Below are 27,011 nucleotides of genomic sequence, written 5' to 3'. Positions count from 1 at the left end.
TTTCTTTATATTCTTTATATATATATATATACATATAAAGAAAAAACATCAAAACATCACAAAGAATTAATATAACTTGAAAAATAACTTGAAAATAAAGAAGTAACTATAAATAAGAACCAATACATTTTTTTGCTTTTAAACAAGTGGAAAAGCAAACTGCCTATTAACTGAAACAGCACATTGTGTATTAGTTTAGAGTCAGCAGCCAGCTGAACATGTTGTGAAGCGTATGAACTCTGAAAGCCATTTAAACTCAGGAATGAGGACAAAAGTTTGCTTCTGCCTTCCAATTACTGCAGTGAAAGGTAATGTGGAGCCAGAGAGAGTCTGGATCATAAACCTCCTGCAGAGACCATGTGGTTTCTTGTTAAGAGACAGACTGGATGCAGCGGAGCCTGAGGGTTCAACAAGGATAAAATGTAAAAAAAAAAAGGCTGATTATTATAAATGGTCCTAGCAAGCTAAACAGTTGAACACAATATGAATTTTGGTCTCTACACTGCAAAAAAACATCTATCTTAACAAGTCATTTAGTCTCATATTCAGCCTTCAAGTCTTATTTTTCTTAAACCAAGAGACAAACTCTGCCAGTGAGGTGAGATAACTCCACTTGTTTCCAATGCAGCTTCACTAGAATTTTCTAGAAATGAGTGTCAGTCTGTTGAAACCAGTCAGAATAAGGCAGATCACTGCACTGCTATCAAGAAAATAACACTTGGTTCTACTAAATTCTTGAAACAAGTTGATTTGCATTGGAAACAAGTGAAATTATCAAACCCCACTGGCAGATTCTTTCACTTATTTTAAGAAAATTACAATTTTAGGACTCAATAATGGCCTAAATGGCTTGTTAAGATGGAGATTTTTGCAGTGTATTCCACGTATCTCTCCACCGACAGCTGTGCTGCGGCTCAGTGTGAGTCGGTCTGTACTGGACGGTGATAACATTATCTAAATAAAGAGTCGTGTTGTGGAGGCGGACAGGCGAGGCCGAGCCGAGCGGAGGAGAACCGCCTCAAATGCCAGTCAGATAAGAGCTGTCGCTCAGCATTACGATTCTACTGATTCCAAACCAGCAGAGAAACTACAGAGAGGAGACACCCGACATCTGGCACAGCTGCAGACATCAGAGGAGTCTTTTAGGAGACTGAGCCGGTGCTGCAGCAGAAAATATAGCTGCTGTAAAACCTTATTCTGAGGTGGAAGCACACAGATTCCTTACTCAAGTAAAAGTAGCATTTCAAATCCTTTACTCAAAGTATAAAAGTACATGGTGTTAAATTTACTCAACCCTCCTATTATGTTTGGGGTCAATTTGACCCAATTCAACATTTAATGTCTCTAAAAACATGATTAACATTATTTTTTCAGCTTGATACTTGATGACTTTTCCTAATTTCATGGGGAAAACTGGTAAACATAAAATTTAACATGATGATGGGTCATGATAGGTCCTGTTTGTGGTCATTTTGACCCCAAACACAACAGCTAATTTACTTTTTATTGGTGTTTTTTTTCATTGCTGACTAACTGCTATGTGTTACTTGCTTATGTTCTGAAGTGTAAACTTGGGTAACACTTTCAATTACAATCATTTTTTGTAGGTTTAAATTGCTTACATAAAAGATGTCTGTTAATTTGAACATAATAGGAGGGTTTTAAAGTATAAAAGTAAAAGTCATCGTCTAAAAAAGTCATTTCTAATGTTGTGTTTTCTGTTGAGCATTCCTCTGACTCCCAGATGAGAAAGAGTCTGCAGCTCAGATCACGAACGCTAACTCTCTGCTCTCTTGTTGCTTCTCTCTTCTTCCTGCTGCTTCTCTCTCTCTCCCTTTCCCTCCTTTTTCGTGTCGCTTTGGTGAACAAGCAGCCAATCACATTTGGCTCTTGATCGGCTGCTTCAGGGATGGAAGCCGTCTGATGCAGAAAATTATTATTATTTACTTATTAAAAAAAAAAAAAAAAAAAAGCTGTTGATTTCTCGAGAGTCTTTTGAAAATGTAGAGAGTAGAAAGTCTAGATTTTTCTTTTGAAATGCAGTGAGTAAAAGTAAGAAGTCCTAAGTGAAAGAAAAACTCAAGTACAGATACTTGAAAATCTTACTGAAGTGCAGTAACAAAGTATTTGTACTTTGTTACTTCGCTGCTCCCTCTGGCCAGAACAGGACATTTCCAACATGACAGTGAGCCTGCAGCTCAGTTTGTTTCATTCTGTCCTTCACGGTGCCAAGAATAGCATCTAGCACATTTTTTCTTCATCAGGGGTATTTTTTTGAAAAGCCTGGTCTCAGATCAGCCGGCTCTCTGCTCTCTGTCATATGAGCCGGCTCACAGCTTTCCCAGATTAGGAAACTTTGAACTGGTTTCTGGAAGAGCCGCAGCAAAGAGCGTTGCCTTTTACCATTCATGAAGAGGGAAATGCTTAAAGATTTGCCTTTGAATTCTGCCATTCAAGTTTTTATTTATTTTTCAGTCTTCAAAAACAAAAAAAAAACAGATTAAAAAAAACACTCACTGACTTCTCACTGAACATATACAGCAGGATATTTGGTAATATACATTCCATTATTACAAAAATATGCATTATATAAGGATATAATGGCTTATGGTGATGGAACATTACAATTCTGATTACCAAAAATATGAGTTGGCAAGCACACAGGTGTTGTATTGAATTGTATTGTATTGTATTGTATTGTACAGATGCAGGAATTCACTATGATCATGTGTACAGTCATGGTGGCACAGCATCTGTCAGACAGATTGGTCCAAGTATATTAAAGAAAAACAGCCCAAAAAACAAAACTGGCTTTTTGAATTTTGTTTGAGCTCCACAAAATGGATTGCAGAAGACACAGTTACATTCCCGAGTCCATTTTTATGCTCTACTCTCAGCCTCTGACCACTAACTCTGCGGCCATCTTGCTTCCTCTCTTCTCTTCACATCACAAAACAAGCGCGCGGTCCTAAGCGGCAGAGGCCTCACCTCACGTGTCAAACGATCAACATTCTCTCTCTCCTTTCCCAAGCCCTTTCCACACAAAGCTCGCTCCTGTTTCAGCCAGCGGTTTTCATCTTATTATGAGATTAGGCTCTTAAGTATCAGGCAGAGGGAGGCAAACAGGTTAACACCACTGTTCCGGCGCTGAAGCCACGTCACCTAATCTCACCGAGAAACCACACAGTGCTGCTGCTTCAACATGAATACATTACAACCCGTCACTCATAATCACAGCGGTTATACGAGACAAATCAAAGGCGTCGGCTTCACTTGAGCTTTTCTTTTGTTCAGATGCTGAGCAGCAAATCACACTGACGCACTGGGACAACTCTGCTTTCACTTTATCAGCAAGACTTTAGCAAAACACACAAAAATTGCATGAGAAGTTTATCAGTTATCAATCTATTATCAATCAGTCCATGTGAAACACAGGAAGAGCTGAACCCTGATCTGAAAAGTGCGACTGTGTTTTAGGGCCACCGTAAAAAACAATACAACTCTAATATTTCAAGAAAAAAGTCGGAATATTTTGAGAAAAAGTCAGAATATTACAAGAATAAATTTGTAATTTTGAGAAAATAATCGTAATATATACAGTATATGAAAATAAAGTCAGAATATTTTCTCGTAATATTAGGACTTTTTTCTTGCAATTTTATTTTCGTAGAAAATACAGGGTTTCTGCACAATTTAGCAGTTTATGTCAATAGTCATCTTGCCCTACTAACTCTGCCATATCACTCTAAAAAATGAAGATTATTCTTCACAGAGACAAATATCACAATATGTGAGGAGACAGGGGTCCGAAACCACAGAAAATAGCAGTGTGAAAATGTGTGAGCAGTACAACAGTATTTTTTCTACACTTTTCCCAAAAAAATTTGCGCCATCTCCAAACTCATCAAGACCCGGAAATTGGCAAATCCTTTTTCTGTGCATTTCCCAGACTTTCCAGACTTGTAGGAACCGTGAAAAAACAGAAACATGGTGGTGATTTATTGTCGGCAAGTAAAAATACATATATATATGCATTTGAGACAGAAATAACTGGATGGGACAATTCATCCTCATGTTCCCCCTGAATCTCCTATGAGACAAATATACAAATTAGCATTGATTATTTATGTTGAAGATCTCTGGAATCATGACATGATAGATTAGGATGATATATTATGTCAGTGTAATTCGATCAAATGGTTCCAGTGTCTGTGCAACTAAAAAAATTTGATTTGTTCACAGTCACACACCCAGAGATACAGTATAGATATACAGGCTAGACACAACTAATATAATCCTAAGAAATTATCTTGATGTCAATATATAATATCTGCTAACATGCAAAGTCACATGTTAAATAATCACATTGCTGTTCATCACACTGAACTGCATGGTAATAATAATAATATAGAGTATGATAAAACTGTAATTTTCAAATAATATTCCCTATTTTTCTTCAGATCTCATTTTGAGAGCGATTTTAATTACTATTTGCTTTTTATTATTAATTTTGACAATAGAATCTTGTATTGCAATAACTTCAATATTATTTAATCACAATATGATTCTACTGAATGAATAAATAAATAAATAAATAAATAATACTGAACTGTTGCCCAGCTCTAGAGAAAAGCAGCTTTAGAAAGTGACCATCATCTCAAACAAGAATATCACATGAAGGTACAACAGAGGGAATTATGGGAACTATTCGCATTTTCAGCTGATGTTTGTATTGTAAATTGCATTTTATATGTCGGATTTTAATTATTTATCTGATGCGTTTCCTTATGGTATGAGCCGTGACTCTCGGCCAGCCAGTGACATGTTCTCTCAGCCTTCTTGTCCACATTGGAAATACGTTTTGGAAACTTTACGTGTTTTTTCCTTAATGATTTTGATTAATGCACGACTGATGGCGGTGTTGTTTTTTGGTTATCAAATAAACAAATACAACAGACAGAGGTCACTTTTGGCCAAGGAGGTCTCTCTTCTTCTCTCATTTAAAGCACTTTCTCCTTCTTTAGCATTGCTCTCTCCCTCTTTTTGTTCTCTGTGCAGTTTAATCTGTGGTGTTAGGCTCTTAGTTTGGCTGGAATGTGTTTGGGCTGAACTCCCGCCTTCCTGCCACATCTCACCAGCAGCAGCAGTGCAGTGAGCGAGGTTTCCTGACTGGAGGAACCGACCACCAACTAGTCACCGTTCGTTCCTAACTATCTGCGGGGTTTTTCGTATCTTCGGGAGAAGGATCTGGAGGAGTTTTTCCCCGGTTGACTGTTTCACCTGTTTGCCACGATGAGTCAGAGCCAGGCGGACCCGGAGCCGTTTGAATATAACTACTACGACTACTCAGACTTCCAAGAGCCGACCAAACCGCCTAAAGAGTGAGTGTGAGAGTGAAATGTGGAAAATCAGAGCAGAAGGTGTGGGGTGAAAGTAGAAATGATCTGTTCTCTGGACTGGGAATATAAGCTCGAAATCTATCAGTGGTGGAAAGAGAACTAGAATGTCCAACTCAAGTACAGTTACTCTGCTGATATTTTACTTAAGAAGAAGTAAAAGTACTGGTGTAAAAATCTACTGAAGTAAAAGTAAAAAGTGTCTGATTTAAAATGTCCTCAGAGTAAAAGTTCCTGAGTTCCTCTTTAGAAAAGAGAACGTTGTCAGCTGTGATCTTTTCCATGTGATTCTAAAAGGAGAGAGGACAGAGTTCAAACTGGATTCTTTTAACTGGAAATATTAGAAATGACAAAATAAAGTGCAGAAACAAAGTAAAGTCAGATTCCTCTTCTCACTGTGAATGGATCCACAGTTTGTCAGTTTATGTTGTTTCTGATGGAGAGACACAAAATCTGTTCTGTGATGGATGGGATTTAAAATGGAGTGAAGTACAATACTTCAGTAAAAACACACTTAAGTAAAAGTAAAATTACTGACTGAAAAATATGCAAAAAAGCTACTCAATTACAGTAATCTCGGTAAATGTAATTAGTTACTTCCACCCTTTAAATCTATGAATGTTCAAGCTTTCCCATTGATTCCTATTTCCCGTTTGATTATTATTACTAGGGCTGCAACTAACGATTATTTTCATTGTCGATTAATCTGTCGATTATTTTCTCGATTAATCGATTAGTTGTTTTGTCTATAAAATGTGAGAAAATGGTGAAAAATGTCGATCAGTGTTTCCCAAAGCCCAAGATGACGTCCTCAAATGTCTTGTTTTGTCCACAACCCAAAGATATTCAGTTTACTGTCATAGAGGAGTAAAGAAACCAGAAAATATTCACATTTAACAAGCTGGAATCTGAGAATTTTGACTTATTTTTCTTAAAAAATTACTCAAACCAATTAATCGATTATCAAAATAGTTGGCGATTAATTTAATAGTTGACAACTAATCGATTAATCGTTGCAGCTCTAATTATTACTCTTTTTTAGAGTTTATTAATCTGTATTCAAGTATAGTAGCCTATGTCTACAGCTTAGTTGTTTCCTGGAGTCTATATGACAATAGAAAGGTGGAGATTCGACTTATTTTGCTTGATTTGCACAATTTTGGAGCTGGAAGTAATCCTGTCAGCTGAGAAACTGAGTGGAGATTTCTGTATCATTTCATCACCAACTGTTTGCCTTGAAACCTTTAAGATTTAGCCAATAAACCGCTCCTAAAACTGCAAGTCACTCTTTACAAATCATATTCATTACTGCTCCAATAATAATCACATTCATTATATATGTTTATGTACCTGCAGCACAAGTGATCAGTTTTAAATGTGGAAAAATTCTCTGATTAAGACATTTTAATAGGTTCATGACCCCATTTCCCATTCTGTCACATGACGCTATTTACATCTGACTGTGGTTGTGTTTGTAAAATGAACAGGACTTTTTAGGAGTTTAGTTTTGTTTATCTTTTTCGTCACAGCATTGTTTTACCATGCGACCCCACAGCGGACGACCAGCTCTTCCACATATGCATGCTGTCAATATCTGTAAGTATAAGAGGGAGTTTTGAATACTCATGTTGAAATCTGTTGGGAGATTTTAAAAGGAAAAGTAAATCATTGGAGCTTTGATGTGGATTAGTCCAGTGGTTCTCAACGTGGGGGTCCGGGGACCACCAGGGGTCCTTGAGGGGGTTCCAGGGGGTCCGCAGCAAACTGATGAATTGTTAAACTTCAGCATTAGAGAATGTAGAAGAATGACTGTTTTGATCATAGTTTCAGTGTTATCTCTCTACCTACAATACAGATAGTCAGGGAATTCTGGACAAAATCATATCTGACAATAAAAATATTCTCAGATTTGGGTCCAAGAGACTAAATCGCATCAAATGGGGGTCCGTGGCTCTAATGTGTAGTAAATGAGGGGTCCTTGATATGAAATAGGATGAGAATCACTGGATTAGTCTAATCAGAATCAGAACCTCGTAACTTGTAACTTGGTGATTTTAACTTTAGTTGAAGGGTTGCATGGTTTCCTTTATGGGTTGAGAAAATTCTCTGACCTCTTGAGCTTATGAAACTCTTTCAAAAGCTGTTGGATAAAGTCAAAAAGTCATCAAGCTGAATATAAGGCTGTTTTTCGCGACAACATAAAACATTTCAAAGTAGAAATTTAGGGAATAGGCCTCTTACTAAAGTAGTATCTAAAGAAAGTAGTATATAAACATAGTATATAAAAAAGCATGAGTATAAAAAAAGATTAGACATTATGCACATGGTTCTCTGTTGGAACTGACTAATTACACTGATGGGTAAATCTGATGGGTACGGAAGACAAAAAAACAAAGAATAAACAGTTTATAGATCAGAGTACAAATATGTATATATACAGGCAAAACATTGCATTGCAAATATTGAAAACATTTCACCAAATAGTTCCCTTTCTTCTCCTCTTCCATGTAAAGCAAAGGAGGTTTCAGTGACTTCATCCACTCCGTGTTTTTTTTCTGTGAATCCGTTAGCTGCCCAAGCTTCAGGCAGGCTTTGACTTTAATGATGTTTACCATCATTCTGCCCTTACCCAATTACAAGTAAAGGCCACTCTACTTTGGTCAAGAAACTCTTCGCTCATGGAACAGACACGGGCCAATTTCCCTGTCTGGTAAATGACATGTAATGAACTGTGACAGCTGGGTCAGCGCTGATCAGAAATAACAAGGCGCTGCAGTCGGAGGAACGCTCCACTCAAAATGCGGTTTCTTTTACCGAGCGTTCACACTGCGAGCGGCTCGGCTGAAGGTCTGACCGACTGCTTTGATTGCATCTATGTAGCGGCATGGTGCAGTTACAAAGTCTTCAACAGGCAAATCGTGTATTTTTTGCTGCTTTGGTATTGGCTTTTCCATAAGATTAAAGGATAAGGCCGGTGTTTTTTAATGCATTGCTTACCGTCAACAAATCCTATGAAAATAACAAAATCAACAATGCGTTTGCTCTACTCCCGTTACTTTCTGACTTCCCACGTTCCGTTTTTAGCCGTCAACCCGGAAGTCATTGGCTCCAATTTAAGCGAAAAACCTTGAAATACAGCTCACAAAGACATAGTTTCAATTTTAAAAATCGCTAACTGTTACCATGAAAAATCAGGCTGTTGTAGTTATTACCAAATCAAATGGGAACAAATTCTTCATTACGCTGGGGATTATTTTCGGTGCTATGGAACTACTTTCCTGAGATCGCAAAGTGTTTACAGTCGGCTTATTAAGTTGTTTGAGGAAAAAGTCGGCCGGCCCGGTGCATCGTGATGATGAAATATGTTGCCCAGAACAACGGCATGGCTCTTTGACGTGTTTTTAATCGTTTTTTTAATACAATGGAGTTCTATGGCTGCTGGGACATGAGGCTGCATTGGGCACCGGCTACATGGACGAGACTTGTTGGCAAAACAAAATCATTGCTGATTTTGTTATTTTCATAGGATTTGTTGACGGTAAGCAATGCATTAAAAAACACCGGCCTTATCCTTTAACTCCTTTTACCAAATTTACACAGCTCGCTAATGAGGAAGCATGAATAAAAAATAAACAGAAAAATAAAATAATAAATAAAATCACTTTCAAGCTTACCATCGACCCCAACGATGGGTGCAGCCTTTCACCAAGCATCGTTTTTGAGAAGAAGTAGTTGTAGTTCAAATCAAAGTTGTAGAGAACGGGGAAGCTTTGAATGCCTGGAATCGACTTCTCGTCCATTTTGCACCTGCCAGACAGAAGAACTATTGTTCATGAAACAAAATCACATCGCAGTGTGAACGCACAGTTACAATATCATTTAGTTTGTCATTTAGTAGTTTTGGCATGCAGGGGCTTTCTGATCTTATTTACTGTGTCGACCCTCAGGCCTAACCAAGGCGACTGGTAAAGGTGTTTTCTGTTTTTTGGGTTGATTAGCCATTAGGGCTGAACAATTAATCGAAATTTTATCGAAATCGCAATATGGCCTACTGCAATTTTCAAATCGCAGGAGGTGCAATATTTGTTAAAGGTGAAATGTGTGTCAAAATACCATTTTAAATTAAATATTGTCGTGCTGCAGAGATGTCCTGGCCTACACATCATATTCTACAGACTTAAGAAAACATCTTTGTTTGGTACAGATCCCCACAAAAATCACACCATAATAATTTTAATACATTTTTCAATGAAAATGAGAATAATGATGTAAAAATGATCATTCCCTCTAATATCGCAAATCATATCGCAATTGCAATATCAGTAAAAATAATCGCAATTACATATTTTTTCTAAATCATTCAGCCCTATTAGCCATCTGCATAATCGATGCCAAATGTATTGCATGGTCCAGGCTGTACTGGCTCCTCTGCCTTACAGCATAGCAGCAGTTCTAATGAATGTATTCTTTCCCCCAGGTTGTTGTAATGTTAATCCTAGCAGTCCTCACCAGGAAAAACAGACTATGCCAGGGATTCACAAGAGGATCTTCCAGTATCTTCAGGTGAGCGTGGGTCCTTAAAGGATAATGGACATACAATTTGTCTCCTCCATAACTGTAGTACTTGGACCCACAGACAATACTGGCTCCAGAGTCAGCTGTGGGTTGAAACAGCGAGCTCTGTTGCCTCTTGCCGCTAACAATGAGTCCAAATCATATGTAAATGTCGTTATGTGATCCCACAGTCCAGTCAACTTCCTGGACCAGACCCAGAACAAAGGCCTGGCCATGGCCGTCTTTGGGCTCGTCTTCAGCAAGCTGGCCATGTTGGTCATCGCCCCGGACCCGCTGCCTTTCTCCAAAGATACTCCAGCGGAAATCAAAGGTGAAGATTTGTACATTTTAGTTCTCCGCCATGTGATGAAACCGGCGGGGGAGACTATGAATCAGCCCATTTGTCCTTCTGTCAAATGTGATATCTCAGACACCACTGGTCTGATTTTGAAGAAAGTTGGAGGGATGATGCATCTTTGCACTGTGTTCGGACATTTAAAAAATTACAGTGATTGGCCTGATTTGGACGCTATAATTACAGGTCACAGTTTTTAACTAAATCGTGATATCTCAGACACCTCTGGTCCAATTTTGACGAAACTTGGAGGGATGATGCTTTATAACTGTGTGTTCTGGTGTTTAAAATTACACTGATTGGCCTGATGGGGGCGCTATAATTAAAGGTCAAAATTACAAACTTTGAAAGACCATAACTGCTTCACCACTGGTCTGATTTTAATGAAACTTGGGGCGTCTGCATCATTCGTGGGGTGTGACGTGCTTCAGGTGTTGTTTCCATAGAATGCCTTTTGACTTTGCTTCTGTACACAGTAGCCTGTGTTTCACCCGTCAGGAATAACAGATCCTGCATCTCTTGTTTTTCAGAGTACATGAAGATAACCTCTATCTTCTACTATCCCATCCTGTATTACCCACTGCTGCTCTGCAGCACTCTGCAACACAAAGCAGGCTACGCGTTCGGCAGCCTCCTCTCCTTGAGCCACTTCGGGGTTTTGCTCTGGCAGAAGTTTGATTGTCCCAAGACCCCTGAGGTGAGATAACACGGTACAGAAAATCATGTATCATATTCATATCACACATCAATTTTCAAAACTTTATGGATAGACCCTTTTCACAAACGTGGGTGACATAGTTCCACAGGCTTTACATCGGTTCTCACTTTTACCAGCAATGTTAATGCACGACTATAAAAAAGTGATTTGATCGAGGGTCACAAAATGCTAACTGGCTAACCAATGTCTAACGGTAATTTCTGTGCTGTTAGCAAATCACTGTTTAGTCGTGCAGCGTCTGACAGACGTCTGACAGAAAGATATGTCAATGACAACACCTGTATTGTGCTATACACTATGTTGACACGGAAAAAAAAGTGATCAGACAGAGTCAGAGGCGACAGAAAGTTGGGCTTCTTAACATTGCTGGTAGTGAGAACCGATCTTTAACCTGCTAAGACGAAGCAGACGTACATCAGCCTTGTTTGTGAAAAGGGTCAATTATATTGGTAGACTGGGGTTAGGACTGTTACATGACCATTTAACATTGTTGCAAAACTTTTTGGTCAATGTTGGGAATTTGTAAACATATTGCAATGTCCCCATTTTCTCTTCGCAGCTCTATAAGTATTACGCTCTGCTTGCCAGTCTCCCACAGCTGGCTTGCCTGGCGTACCTCTGCGTCCAGTTTCCTTTGCTGTTTGTCAAAGGACCAAAATGTGACGAGGTGAGAAAAGTCAGTGATCCTTTTCGACTAAAGATGGATGCAGTATGATAACAAGAGTGTATGATTACAAAATGCCGCTCACTTTACCAAAGATGCAATTTGTCCTCTGATATGACGTTAACATAATCAGAAATAATCTAATTAATCCCTGGATTTTTTTTTTTCTTTCTTATGAAATATGAAGCTACAACAAAGTTTATGAAACATCAACATGCAAACTCTCTGGTGCAGCTGAAGTTAGGAACGTGAATTTCAACAATATACTAAAGAAGCCTGATTATAGTAAGCAGCTTGAGCATAATAGAGCGGGTTTAACACAACGCCCATGAACAGATTATGAAGAGAGAGGTGTTTTTTTTTTCTCTCTAAACAGATTATACAATAGAGTATTTGTTTCAGCAGCAGGTATAATCTGTCTACATTTTTTTCTTATGATTTAGACAAAAACTCCATGTGATGATGTTTAGCATATCTGTTAGGGATTTGGAGTGGCCAGTCCCCACATGAGACAGAATGGAAATAGGAATTATTTTCAAATCCCTCTGAAACTATCCTGAACCCAACTAAGAGTCACATTCACAGGGTTTTACACAGTCAGAGGGGATCAAACCTGCGACATTTCAGTTAACCTCCTCGACCCACCAGGCCACCCTCATATGGTGACTCATCATCAGTGATAAATTCTGTATTTTTTTGCTCATAGGACCTTGACAGCAGCTACTACACGGACTATGTGAAGTCACTTCTAAAGAGAAAGTCCTCAACTGCCAGGTGAATTGAGATAGGAGATTGATTTACTCTCATGTTGTTGGATTATATTGATTCAGATTAGACTGATATATTGGTTTGCTGATATACTGGGACAATATTGGCCTGTCAAGAATTAAAAAATGTAGGCTAGCTGTTTTCAGCTTTCCAAAACAGATATCGGTCAAATCCTAATATTGATCATGCTGATTTATATTGCAGGTTGTCTAAAACTATAGGAGCTATTCCTGTGAATTTACCCTAGAATTTAGTTCTAGGGTAAAATATTCATAATACCACTATGTAGGTACCATATGTGGAAATTTAGAGTATGAATTTATATTTAAAGTACAAATATTATTGATTAAGTGGCTAACATGAAATATCTCTTTCCTATGTTTATATAGCTGTTCAACTACAGAGAAACCGGCACTGTCAGAAAGAATACTGGAGACAATTAAGAGTTATATTTACACACCAGAAAAAGGTGTGTATAGGCTACCCATACATAGATTTATATTTTTTAGGCCTATAATGACCTTATATTCCCATGGCTGCCATTTTGAATTTACATCACAGTCAGTGGGGAAATCTACCCAGAAAATTGTTACACATAAAACTAATATTACTTTAACACACAGGGGATGACAGTTATCAAATTAGCAGCAATCTCCGAGCAACAACTACAACAACTGCTTGAATTTAGTAGGGAAGTCAGCTAGCTAGCCAGTTAGCTACCTAGCTTCCTAGGCTAGATTCCGCATGTGGGCCAAATATCTGACCTTAAAATGTGAACCTATATCCCTCCGACTCTTGAGATCCATTTGTTTCCCGGTTGTCAAACAACAGCAAGATCATTAAAATGTTTTTTTTTCTTGAAGTCAAAGTGTTAACATGACCCCTCTCTTCTACAGAAGTTTTGCTAGCTTGTTAGCATTTTGCTTGTTAGCAGAAAATGTTGATTTGCTCATAGAAATTGAACAGGGTTTCACACTTTGTAGTCATGGCTCATTTTTATCTATAGCTGGGCAGTGTGATGTAAATTCAAAATGGCTGACGTGGGAATATGGTCTCTTGGGATAGGAGTGATTGAGTTTTCCAAAGATACTAATTCCTTTTTTCTTTCAGTCTTCCGCTTTCCTCTCAAGTTGGCTGTTTCAGCGTTTGTTGGCTTTGTGGCAATGTATCATGTAAGTCGCCCATGAATTCCACATTTGAATCAGTGATAGTTGCAGTACATCTATACAGTGCTTTGCTTAATATAGAGTTTTTACATTAGTGCACAGCTGCCTCACAAAGCTAGCAGAAACTGTATGAGTCTGACAAAAGTATGGTCGGTACTGAAGTGGGACTGCAGGTCGTTTGGTGGCATTTATGGGTATAACTTTCTGTGATATGAAAAGTCATGAAATTTGGCCTTTAAGCAGACAAAAAGCATGTTACTTCTGTTTGTCTTTGTGGGGCAGAATCCATTATGTGGGCCTGTACTGCACCAATTGCGTTTTCACCTTTCAGATGGCCTTGCTCTTAGTCGTCCTGGTGGTTCCCACTCTCCATATTGTCCGTGCTGGTATTGATGAAAACATCGCCTTCCTGTTACAAGGGGTTAATGTCATCCTATCAGATGACAGGATGGAGGTCGTCAGAATTGTGACTTTCTATACGTGGCTGCTGGAAGGTGGGTGGTTCTGTCTCCACTGGTACATTAAAGTCGAGATAAAATGAAAAATGCCTTTTTAACCCTTTTAGATCACATCGCCGGTCATATTGTGCACCTATTTAACAATATATGCCAAAAAAAATACAAAAAATAAATTTCTTTGTATTCTTATATCAAAATTCAATCATGTTTTCTTCCTGTAAAACAAAATATGTCGTGTGCTTACGTAAGCATGCCCATAACCAATTTCAACCAGTAATATCATGACATCCACCCATCAATCAATCTTCAACTTTTAGCGCACAGAGCTAAGATTCATTAGTTAGCTAGCTAGCAACAGCATGGTACTTCGGTGTGTCTTCGGGTGTTATGACACGTCCACTTTCAAATCAAATTCCTCCCAACGTTATGTCCCACCTGTCTTTCCTGTTTCACTCGGAAATACGTCACGATACGGAAGTTAGATACTCTCGAAATGCCATTTCATCTCGACTTTAACTGCAATATCATCAACTCAACTCAATTTACCTGAACTTTATAGAAGCAGACTAATCTCTTTCTTTCACACCATGCTGTTGTCTCTGATAGTGTGCTACCTCTGTGCGATGACCCTGTCCTGTCTGGTCAGTCTCATCATGCTGATGCGGTCCATGATTCTTCACAGGTGAGTGCATTGATTCCACACCACAGAACTTGAATGGATACGGTCATGGTAATTTGGCTAGTACGGCATAAAATAGCAATTATGGAATTTTAAGAGTTAGTTGCTGTGGTGACAACACAAGTCTGGGCATTAAAGCTGTAAAGTCTGTCACACTTGTTTGAGAACTGTGCAGATGAGTCTGTTATAGGGTGACCACATTTTCAAACCCCCAAACCAGGACCCTTAAGTGTACCGCACTTTCATGCATGCGCACATGTATGCGCTTATGCACGCACCATAGGCGTTTTGATCAGGATGGGGAACAATTATTTCAGCGCTTAGCACACCTAGTGACTGCACCTTTCAACACCATGGACAGCGCCTCAGCAAACAAAAATCACCTCCACCGTGCGCGACCGAATATGTACTCTTGCAGTGTGTGCAGAACGCAGCATTTTCATTGCCGGCTACTTCACGAAGAAAAGAGTAAGCCTTCTGGAGGTCTTTAGAAAAGACCGACTTTCTCTTCGGCATGACAGCTAACCGTTAGCGTACTGACAGATTCTGTCAGACAGAGCCACAAGCGTCATAGGCTAGCAATAGCCTTGACAACGACACATTGATTGATTGACACACATACAGACAAATCAGTGTTAAATTCAGACGCGTGGTGCATTGTTTATGTTTTTTGATTGGGTTAGGTAATAATGAGCGGGACAGAACATGATAAACGTCTATGTAAGCGCTGAAAACAAGTATAATACTATTATTATTATTTTAATTGTGGTGAAAACCAGGACAATTTGGTAGTGAATGTTTGTCGGGACTCGGGACACCCATCTTGAAACCGGCACAATCCCGGACAAACCGGGACGTCTGGTTACCGTAGTCTGTTAGCTGTTAAAACTCAGCTGAAAGCGTTAGCGACGAGGCTAACGTAGCTTTATGTACTTCTCTCTCTAGCTCTTCTAGTCAACATTAGCATGTTAGCAATCCACGGCAGCAAGCAGACAGAGAAGCTGCTTTGGTTCTTGCACCTCTCACCTCAGTGACTTGCTGTAAGACGGAAGCTAGCCCAACGGTTCATATAAAAATGGCCGCCACTCCGACCATCCCAGAACGTTGATTTGAATGGGAAAGATCGTTCTATCCATTCAAGTTCTGTGTTCCACACTCACAACCCCACTGCTTTGGTAAGTTTTTTTTTTAGATTTTCTGACAATACTGTCTCACTGGTTTATTCTGTTTCAGGTCAAACCTAAAAGGATTGTACAGAGGAGACTTTTACAGCATTTATAACTGCCAGAAGACGATCCGCCCGTCTAAACCTGGTATTGTCTGCTGGATGGGCTTGACAGGCTACCAGGCTGCAATCATCTGCCTCGGTAACGTTAAACTACACAGCACAGACCAGTGTTAATTTGACTTTGACTTAATTCATGCCAACAGTAAAGACTGAAACTGAGCAGAATATCACAGCAATCCGTTCTTCAGGACAGAAATATAGTTAAAATGTGTCTCTGCAAAGATTCCCTTTTAATAGAGCTTTGACAAAAAAATATTGTGTCTTTTGCATATTTGGATATTAAAAATCGACTATTCTATGTTTTCTTGGCAGGAATGATTATCCAGACTCTTGTATTTTTCATCTGCTTCGTGTTCCTGGTGTTTTTGATTCTTATCCCTATTTTTTACGGCCGCAACCTCATCCTCTTTCAAATTGCTGCAAAGGCATGGTGAGTCAGTACTTTTGGATGTGGCTGTGTTATTTATTTTTTGTTTTATTGCTTTACTAATCAGACAGGAATATCACGTATTTTCTGTTCCAACTGTGTGATCCTTCAGGCCGGGCTGGGTCACGCTGCTTCTGGCCACAGCACTTCAGCATGTGACTGCTAAGTATGCGTTCATCAAAAAGGAAGCTGGTACAAGAGACTTGAACAACAGGTATTTCAGTTCAAGTTCAAGTTTAACTTTATTTAATCCATTTAGGAAATTCATCTGGAACAACGTGCACGAACATTCATACACAGTAACAATAAAACAACAGCAACAACGACAAGAAGCGAACAAGAGCAGTTTTAAGAATACATTCGCAGTGTTGCATGCTTTGTTCCACACAAAAACTAGAAAAACAATAACTGTCCTCTTCTTTAGAATATTAGAGAATTCACTTTATTTGTGCCAAAATGTCAGATGTCATGATTTGGTTTTACTGTTGGATTTGATGTCCTCTTTTTTTTATATTTTTCTCATATTTTCCTTTATTTATTCTGTTTTCTGATCCTTCTTTGTGTTTTTATTGTTTTACTGCAGTGTTTTGTATTTGTTTTGTGAAGCACTAACACTGTTAAGAGAGGTGCTATACAAATACGTTTTTATTTATATTTATTATTTATCCTTATTGATATTGATTGATATTGTAATGATTTGATTTGATAGGGATGTGGTTGGGAAGAATGAACTGCTAAAACAGTCTTGATTTGTACTGAAATATCTGCCGGTGGTTTCCAGAGGCAGCCTGTTCCTTCTCACATATCTGCTGTTCCTCATCAACACTGTGATCGGACTGATCGTCGCCATATGGAGAATGGTGATAACCGCTTTGTACAACATCCTCCATCTTGGCCGCATTGACATCAGTCTGATGCACCGCACTTCAGAGTCCTACGACCCAGGTACTGTATGTCGGGTCAGTGGATTTACACTAACTTTGTGAAAAGATTGGGTTATCAGCAGACAGAAGAAGAGGCAAACCCTCCATTATTGGACCAATCAAACAACATGGAGGCACTGGAGAGCTCATTCCCTGTTAAGACAGAACCGACCTGCTAATTTTTCCAAAACTTGGTCCAGTGGTAGAAGGGCAGCACTGATGGAAACTGAACAGATATAGAGTTGATTGGTCATGTGGTGTCGAGATAATCAGATAAAATTGTGGCAAAAAGTGGCAAGAATCTGAACAGATTCAGATCAGGCAGATCTCATGTCCCATTTCAGGTCCAGTCATGAAAATGTGAAACCAGTTGGTAATGTGGCATGGAAGAAATTATTACGTTTTGGTGAAAATCCAACATGTGGAGCTGGTAGATCTTGACAGTTACAGTCACACCTCCCCCATAGCGTTGGGGGCGAGCTCTACAGAGGAACATCTAGTTCACAGTATGTGCTCATCAGGAGGAGACTGTGCCAACTGTAGTGCTGCTGAGCTGAATAAACAAGATCACTTGTTTAATTTGACCATTTTTATGCCCAAACATTACAGGTATCCAGTGTTTTTTATTCTTGTCAGGGTGGAAAAGCCTCTGAAAGCCTCTCAGTAATCAGCTAAAAACATGTAACCAAAGCAACATTTTTGTTTTAAAGACTTTCCTGTTATGATCTCAGCCTGACTTCAGTCTTGTTCCCCCTCCCAGCCTACCGACACTACGCCCACTTCCTGAAGGTGGAGGTCAGCCAGTCTCACCCAGTGATGAAGGCTTTCTGTGGACTGCTGCTGGACCTGCTGGTCCAAGGCAGCGCTGGACAGAAAATGCGTGATGCTGAAGAAGGTAGAGACCTAGACATGCCCATCACACCAGCCACATCAATGTCAAATCAGTCTCAAGTCTGGAGGCACAAGTCTCAAGTCAAGTCCCAAGTCTAAATGTAGTTTGCCAAGTCAAGTCCAAGTCATTAATGTCAAGTCTCAAGTCTAAATGTAGAACATCAAGTCATGTCAGAACAAATCAAGAGTCCAGTATCAATTTAATATCTTTAAGAAAACTAAATATCTAGGACTTTTCAATGCCATATGGTTTTAATAGGATAAAAACTTGGTAAGGGCATCATGAGTTTGATTTCTATAATCAGTTTCAACTTCAATAAATTCAATCATTCCATAAAATTCAGAAAACAGAATTTAAATTCAGTCGTCTGCTGGAACAAATCTCATCACTTTCAATCGAAGTCATTTACACAAACACAAGATCTCAAGTCAAGACTTTAGAAACCTTTTCAAGTCATCAAAGTACAAGTCAGAGTCAAGTCCCAAGTCACCAGAACCCAAGTCAAGTCAAGTCTTCTCTTCATGCATCAAGTCAAGTCTCAAGCAATTCAAATCATCCAAGTCATGTGACTCGAGTCCCCACCTCTGCGTCAGCGATACATACATTCGTTGACCCTTGACCCCCCAGTGTCTGGTTCAGCCTGCTCCTCTGTCTTTCAGGGATCCAGATGGCGCAGCAGGAGAAGCAGCAGAGCAAAGCGGCCGACAGTCGGAGGATCCGGTCTCGCTGGCAGCTGCTGTACACGCTGGTCAACAACCCGTCGCTGCTGGGCTCCAGGAAGCACTTCCAGCTGCAGACCTCCGACAGCTTCCTGAACGGGACGCTGAGCCTCAGCGTCAAGGAGGCCAGCGAGCCGTTCAGCGAGCCGGCCGCCGACACGGCCCGGTCCACCGAGACCCCGGCCAACTGAGGGTCTAGATAGTAACTGACAGGCTTGGGTTGTGAGCGATCGAGCTCGGCTTGGCACGAGAATCAACTAAAAAGTCAGTTAGGGTAAACCCAAGGAATCTATAAAGACAAGTCACACAAGTCATGTGTCCAGTGTTGGTGGTAACGCGGTACAAAGTAACACTGTAATCACATTACTTCTTTCCTGTAATGGAGTAAAGTAAGGCATTACTGTTCCAATTTCAGTAATCACATTACAGTTACTGATCTAACATCAGGCGTTATTTGTGTTTCATTCTTCAGCCTCTTTATTGGTGTAATATCTATGAAAGATTCCCCTCATCTTCTCCTCTCTCCTCCTCTCCTCTATAAGTCATGTTGGAAATATCAGAATTACAGTAGAGCGACATGAACAACAAATACGGCTCACAAAGTCTGACTTAATGCTGCAGGCTCTGTCTTTACTAAAAACCTTTAAAAAAAAGATTTAGTGTTTGTCATTATTTGCTGTAATGTGGTTTAGCTTGACAATATTTATCAGCCCAATGAACACAAGTAAGCCAATCGTTTAGGGTGTAACGCAAAAGTAATGCTAAACTAATTAATTTTATCTGGGATTAATAAGTAATTTGAATCATTGCATTTAAGAAAAGTAACAAGTAATGTGTAACTTATATCTTTTTTCCAGTAATGACCCCAACACTAGAAATGTCAGAGCTGTAAAGCTCTGACAGCACAGTCTGTGTAGTAGCAGAAGGGATGTCCATACCTTGTTCTATTGTATTGTATTGTATTCTATTCTATTCTATTCTATTATAGTCTTAGTTTTCAAGGCCTGAGCTTCAAAAGCATTCTACCTTGGCAATGACAGAAACAGTAATCTATTTGGTTTACATACTAATGTTTTGGGTGTTTTTATATAGAGACCCAAATTACTCAAAATTAAATTATTATATCAATAAATAATTAAATAAGTCAATAAGTAAATGTACCATTTTATTTTGAAATATTCCATTAAAACTATTAAAATTTTATTGATTGATTGTAATTGATTGATTTAATTATTTATTGATATAATAATTGAATTTTTAGTAATTTGGGCCTCCATAAACTCTGGCTTCAAAAACTAAGGTCTGGACTTCCCATCCACTACAATGCAAAATGTGCTTCAGGCTTTAGAGTTTCCCTCCGATTTTCCTTCTTTACAGATTCCTCGGGTAGATCCGGCCCATCTGACACACAGGGATATTCAAGCTTTGGTTTTCCCCACTTCGTTCTCAATTGATGTGTCTGTTGTATGAGTGATGTGTGGGTAAGTCAGTGCTTTGAATTGAACACTCCTACTGTTTGTCTTCAGGCCACAAACCCTGTTATATAAAGTCCAGTCTACAGCATGTTGTCGCTTCTGGGTGAAAAAACCTGTATCTCCAAGAACGAAGAAAAGCAGCATTGTTTTTAGCTTGACCAACATGCATTTTTTTTTAAAGTTTATTCAATGGGTTTTGAAAGGATTTCATAAGCCCACAGAGGAGCTTGTAATCCCTCATTTGAAGTGAAAACATGAAAATCACCAAGATTGGAGTTGCAAGGTTTTTGCATTACGACAGCGATGTGCTCCAGTGACTTTGGTGTATATGTTACTGAATAAAATTTAATATCTTACCTTCATGTTAAAACTACTTGCAGTTCCTAGTATTTTGTGTGTACTTTCAATTTCAACAGTTTCTGGTTGTATTTCAGTTGTTTTGTAATGATCATGGGAAGAAACTCTCTAACCACTGGACCATCTAACCTGCTCTGATGCTCACCTGATGATCTCTTGATGAGTGAACTCCACCTGTCAGCTGGTGGAAATAATAAAGTTATAAAACTGAAGACACAATGCTGTTATCAGATTCAACACTTGCTGCTGGAAGAATTGAACCGGTGATCTTCCGGTTACCAGTCTTGCTCTCTAACCACTGGACCATATTGTCTAGATAGCACAGCAGACCTGATAACCTAATCTCTAATAAGAGAGAGAGAGAGAGAAGCAATCATTCAATATTTCTTTGTCAAAACTTTATTGAGGCACACAGTCTTAGGAAAGTAGCTAGTGATGACATTTGAGGATATTTGATGAAAACTGACAATTTTGTGAATTACAGGAGTGAAACCAAAAGAGAAGACAGCAGCAAACTCTCACATGGCGTTTGACTCGAGAATATTTACACAAAACGCAGTATATTGCGACTCACATCTTAAGGCCAACAGCATGCAGTTCTTCTACCACAACAATTTTGGAAAAACAGCAAGATGGACACGTGTCCTAGATATAACAGCATAGGTAGGCTACAATAAATTCACATACACTTTCATAATTGCTTTAACCAGTACGTTTAAATTCTAGTTTTCTCTCTAGTCTGGATGAAGAGGGATAATATCTAAGTTATTCACGTTTTAATAAAGAGCACATTTAGAAGACCCATTTTATTTGATTCTACGTTAAAACGATTATCTTCACAGGAAATATGCACAATATTACTGGACAAAGACCTGAAGCCAGCTGTAGAACCCATTGGTTTGCTATTTGAAACAACACTGTTTATTCAAAACATTTAAACTCCAATAAGGATTATATGTTTCTATATTTTTTTTAGGGTAGTTTGAACTACTGCACTCCCAACATGACGGCACACATTTAAGTAGTTTTAAAGGAGAACACCGGTGTCATTTAGAGTTGTAGCCCATTTACTTATGTCTACATCTAATTTACATTTCCCCTATTATTAGCGCTCAGTAGCATTACGGTAAGGAAGTTAAACCAGCGGTTCGCATGTATTGCTTTTTGCCATGTGCAGCACGAAGTACCAGCAGACTTGCTTTGCAATGGATACCATATGTAATTAGATTTTATAACATTTACTTGTCTATCAACGTTTTTAAAATCGCAGTGCTGAGATGAAAACATTGAACTCAGTTCAATTAAATAAGGAGAAAACAGAAAGTTAATTTGGACAAAACCAAATTAAGGGCTGTTTCATACTTAATTTCACAGGTTCATGGCACACACGGTCTCTGTGAACGTCAAACAATTTATGGTTCTTGTGGCCAAAGCAGCTCATGAACTGACTGCCAGCCAATCGTCGCCATTTAACCTTATTCACAAGGCGGCCATTTTGAACACTCGGAGTGGGAAGCTCTACCTGGAAGATTTGCATATACTGTATAACAAACTAGTGTTACTTCAACACATAAGTGAGGACTTCAGATAGACCCGACAGTTGTCAAATTAGCTAGCAGGGAAGTTAGGTAGCTAGCCTACTACTTAGTAAGCTACTAGCTAGCTACATATACTAGACTCTGGTAGCTAGCAATAATGGGCCAAATATAATAAAATGTGAACCTATATCCCTCCTGATTCTTAAGATCCATTCATTTTTAATACATTTTTCAATCAATATCAGTGAAATGCTAAATGTTTGTACACCAGGCCAGAGCTGTACTTGCTCTTCCAGGTTTTGCAGGTGTGCGACTCCGCACTCAGACCGGTCGCACAGGCCTCAATAAGCATAAATTAACCATGATGTTTTATGTTTACTGTGATGGGTTATCTCTGTGAAAGTTGTTTTTCATACTGGAAATGGCTTCTTCTGAAGGAGGAAAACGAGCCCTGATATCTCCAACTTTGCTGACTGTGTGCAGAAACAGAGAGGAACCTGGACAATTGGCACAAAGTTAAAAAAAACACCGGTATTATCCTTTAACCCAATGCAACATAAAGAAGCTGCCAATGTTGTAACAATATGATGCACCAGAAACAGTCAAGAACTAGATCAATTATTTGGATATTTGTAGTTGCTTGTAATATTAACTGCTTCAGCCCCCAATGGCAACCGATCACTATACTCAGATCCGACCTCACAGTCGTCTAAATTCCCCCTGTACTGCGACAAGGTAAACGACTCCGTCACTACACTTTCCTGCGTATCCGCCTCTTTCCCTGTATCTCCACTCTCTGTTTCCCCCTCCTCCTCATCCAGCTCGCTACTATTAATCTTCCTCTGAGAGTCGGTGTAAGGTACATAGATGTTGAAGTTGGCGGCGCGGCTCCTCTCCATGTGATACTGGTCCTTGGCCTTCAGTATCAGCTTGTACGTCTTGCCGCGGTATTTGTACACCAAGTGGAAGCATGTGGCGCCGAGAAGAGGCACGGTAGATACAGTCAGAAGGCAGATGCTGACCGAGATGATGATCAGCAGGTTGGGCACCCTCCTCCTGGTGGTGAACAACACCTGGACCTCACAGTCCTCCCCTCTGTAGGTGAGACAGAGGGAGTAGTTGGTCCCGGGGCGCAGACCGCTGAACAGATATGTGTTGACGCCCTCTTTGATCTTCGACCACTGGACGGCCGAATGTTTGCGGTCAGCGGTGACGCACAGATACAAGCCATTCGAGCGGACTTTTCCAGAAGCTTCCGAAAGGCCGTGAGGTTCTTTGTTGTCGGTGTGGAGGCCGTCGGAGGCGCCGGCCCGGACGCTGCTCTTGTCTTTGGGTATCAGGAGAGGGTTGAGGCGCACTTTTGCCTCTGTTTCTGACACCCCTAAGGCGATGACACCAAAGTCAAACGTATACTGCTTGATATCATCCAGGCTCCCGTTGAAAGCGTGGTTAGAAACGTACCGTGTATTAGCCGTCACTCCGCATTTACTAGCAAGTGATGGGTACCTCGGCGCTTGCTCGTAATGCTCGGTATTGATCCTTGCAGTGGGTGTGAAAGTGGGAATGACGTTGATAATGTCTTCTCTCTTTAGATCAGGTAGATGGACAGGATCGAAAAGAGATATTTTGTCCTTTGGTTGATGTATAGGTGGGTTGGTCTTCGTGAAAATTGGCGTCGCTTTCTTTGTGGGTGTTGGTTTTGGTGATTCCACCACCTCGACTGACACCAGATCCTCAGCTTTACCAAATTCATTTGTGGCTGAGCAGCTGTAGTTGCCGCTGTCTTTCTTACTAATGTGTGATATAATAAGAGACCCATTATTAAAAACTTTGACCGGATTATAGGCCAGTGGGGAGTCCTTAGTGGATTCTGCTGAGTCATCCTCACTGGATGACAAAGCTAACTCTTCCCTCTGGCTCCTGCTGTGTATATTCCACATGACCAGTGGCTTTGGGTTTCCCTCGAATTCACAGGTCAAAACTAATGCACTATCCTCATAGAGGGTTGTATTATGAATATTTGGCTCCGTTGTTATAGTGACTTTAGGGCCTGTGCATTCAGGCAATTTCACAATCATTGCTCCTTGAAGTTGTTGTGGTGTTGCACAAATGATGGAATCCTTCTCTGGGACTGTGACGGGGGTTTTCAAAATCCAGTCCCTTAGCCAGTCAATGGAGCAAGAGCATGCAAATGGGTTGTTATAGATCTGTAAATGGGACAAGGAAATCAACCCATCAAACGTCCCTTCAGCTACGGTAATGAACCTGTTATTGTTGAGACGGAGGGACCTCAGGTCTTTGAGGTTGGAGAAGGCATCGCGCGGCACGCTGACCATCTCATTGTTGTTCATCTTCAACAGCTGCAGCGCTGTGAGGTTCTGCAGATCCTCCCAAGGGAAGTCGACTATCTTATTGTGGCTGATATCAAAGTTACGCAAAAGAACCAGGGGGGCAAGACTCCCTTCTTCAATGGAGACAATCTCGTTGTGGGACATCCACAGCGACGTCACTCGGGTGACATTGTCAAAAATTCCTAACGTTATCAAACTGATTTTGTTGGCAGAGAGACTCAGAGTCGTGACATTGCGAGGCAGTCCACTTGGGATTTCAGCTAAGTCTTTGTAGGAGCATTCAGCAAAATGACGCCCAGATTTATCTGAGCAGGTGCAGAGTTCAGGACAGCCCCGCCCGAGGCCCAAGACCGCCGCAATCCACAGGGAGGAGTAGAGGAAGACTGAGGCTGCCATTTTCTGCACCTGGAAAACAGAGTCACAGTCAATCAATCAATCAATCAATCAATCAATCAATAGACCAAACTTGATTTAGCACATTTCATACATAACAATGCAATGCTCTACACAGACAGTAAAAGAATTGCATTTTCTGCACCTGTAAAACAGTGTCGCAGTCAATCAATCAATCAATCAAATGTCATTTATACAGCACATTTCATGCCTAACAATGCAATGTAATGCACTTCACAGAAGAACTGTCATTTAAAATAAAATCAATAGATAAATACACAGAAGAAAAAGTACAAATGTTTAGGGAGTAGAGACAAAAGCAGCCTCAGCGAAAGTCTTTCTATTTAGGGATCGCCAAGAAATTAGATTCTTTAGATCTGACGGCTCTAGCAGGAATATATTTTGGCAGTGTGTCATTTATCTAGAGGAGGTTAACAGCTATTTGTCGGTCCAGAACATACAGACGTCCCTTTTGATTTGAATAAAACAACTGGAGCACAAGCAATTTCATACTTTATCCTCCAGAAGGATCATTTTGTTAATGTGTAGAAAGTAACTTGGGGAAATCTTTTTCACCTATTGTCCAGTTCCCTAGAGGCTGCAATGTCATGTTATAACAGTCTGTGCTACACTTAGTTTAGGAACCTTGTATGTACATATAACTTTTTAAATGTTTATTCTGCTGATCTTTTAATTCATTTTAATCTTTTATGTTTCTGTACTTTGTCTAGTCTGCATGTCCAAATGTGCTCTTTTATGGATTCAGTGTTTTTATGTAAAATTCTGCTCTGTTTCAGTATTCTTTACTGCATGAAAACATGAATTAAGGACATACTGTAAAGTCAAAGTAATAAACTGACATTTATCCATTTTTCTTAATATGATCCTTATTCTCTCGTTGGCAGAAGTGATAAGACGGCCCTGTTTACAGGAAGGTAACAGCTATTTTTGTCGGTCCAGAGCATGCAGAGGTTCCTTTGGGGTGGGAATAAAAAACTGGGTCTCAGGATAATGTCGCAGCTCATCATCAGACCCGGTCAGCTTCTGTTTCGAAGGATCATTCTGACATTTGTCCATTTTTGTCCATTTGATCCTTATTGTCTCGTCAAGTTTGTTTATTTCTATAGCCCTGTATCACAAGCATGTCTCAACGGACTGTACAGAGAAGGAGCCTAACTAGATCTAATTGATCAATCATAGAACAGAATGATATAGGACAAACATGAAGAAGCAGAACAAAGCATAAGATACACAATAGCAGAGTTTATCAAGACATAACAGCCTACCTATTCTACATAAACTAACCTACCGGCTCCACCAGCCTTAGAGCCTCGAAGGAAAAACTTCCAAGAAAACCTTAATAGGATTCGTTGGCAGACGTGATGAGACAGACTCTGTTTACTGGAAGGTAACAGCTATTTTTGTCTGTCCAGATCATACAGAGGTGGGAATGAAAAAACTGCGTCTGAGGATAATTTCACAGCTCATCCTCAGACCCAGATCCTCAGTCATGTTCTGTTTCCAAAGATCACTCTGTCACTCTCAGTTTTGTACATTTAATCCTTAATGTGATGAGACAGCCTTGTTTACAGGAAGGTTAACAGCAATTTTGAGCATACAGAGGTTCCTTTGGGATGTGAATAAAAAAAAACTGGAGCACAAGGAATTTCACAGCTCATCCTGGTCATTTTCATTTTTTTTTTTTTAGGCTTGAAAGGAATCATCCTGCTGATAACCTGACATCTGTCCATATAGATTGCACTGATGCTGTGTATTGTGTTATTGGCAGAAGTGATCAGGCTGCTTGCGTCGCAGTTGGTTGAAACTACGCAGCAGCTTTGCTCTCTGTCCTTGGTGCTGAAAGGCGGCGCACGTCCGCTCTGTTTACAC

General features: G+C 39.8%; 1 protein-coding gene and 1 pseudogene across 1 annotated transcript; one reads left to right on the top strand and one right to left on the bottom strand.

Annotated features, from left to right (window-relative positions):
* Positions 1–5,292: 5,292 nt before the first annotated feature.
* On the top strand, positions 5,293–19,198 carry LOC139912120 (receptor for retinol uptake stra6-like). The gene is made up of 17 exons (XM_071899823.1): positions 5,293–5,381; positions 6,926–6,992; positions 9,874–9,959; positions 10,142–10,281; positions 10,836–11,002; positions 11,583–11,690; positions 12,394–12,461; positions 12,845–12,924; positions 13,566–13,627; positions 13,953–14,115; positions 14,686–14,761; positions 15,992–16,125; positions 16,359–16,476; positions 16,586–16,687; positions 17,255–17,418; positions 18,157–18,291; positions 18,948–19,198. Exons 1-17 carry the CDS (start codon positions 5,293–5,295, stop codon positions 19,196–19,198), a joined length of 2,010 nt encoding a protein of 669 aa, XP_071755924.1.
* Positions 19,199–22,991: 3,793 nt separating this feature from the next.
* On the bottom strand, positions 22,992–25,124 carry LOC139912125 (immunoglobulin superfamily containing leucine-rich repeat protein 2 pseudogene; annotated as a pseudogene).
* Positions 25,125–27,011: the final 1,887 nt, after the last annotated feature.

This window comes from Centroberyx gerrardi, chromosome 1 (assembly GCF_048128805.1).
Source record: "Centroberyx gerrardi isolate f3 chromosome 1, fCenGer3.hap1.cur.20231027, whole genome shotgun sequence".
In the NCBI taxonomy this organism is placed as follows: domain Eukaryota; kingdom Metazoa; phylum Chordata; class Actinopteri; order Beryciformes; family Berycidae; genus Centroberyx; species Centroberyx gerrardi.
The sequence above is the reverse complement of the archived record's forward strand: the minus strand, read 5'-3'. Positions and strand labels throughout refer to the sequence as shown.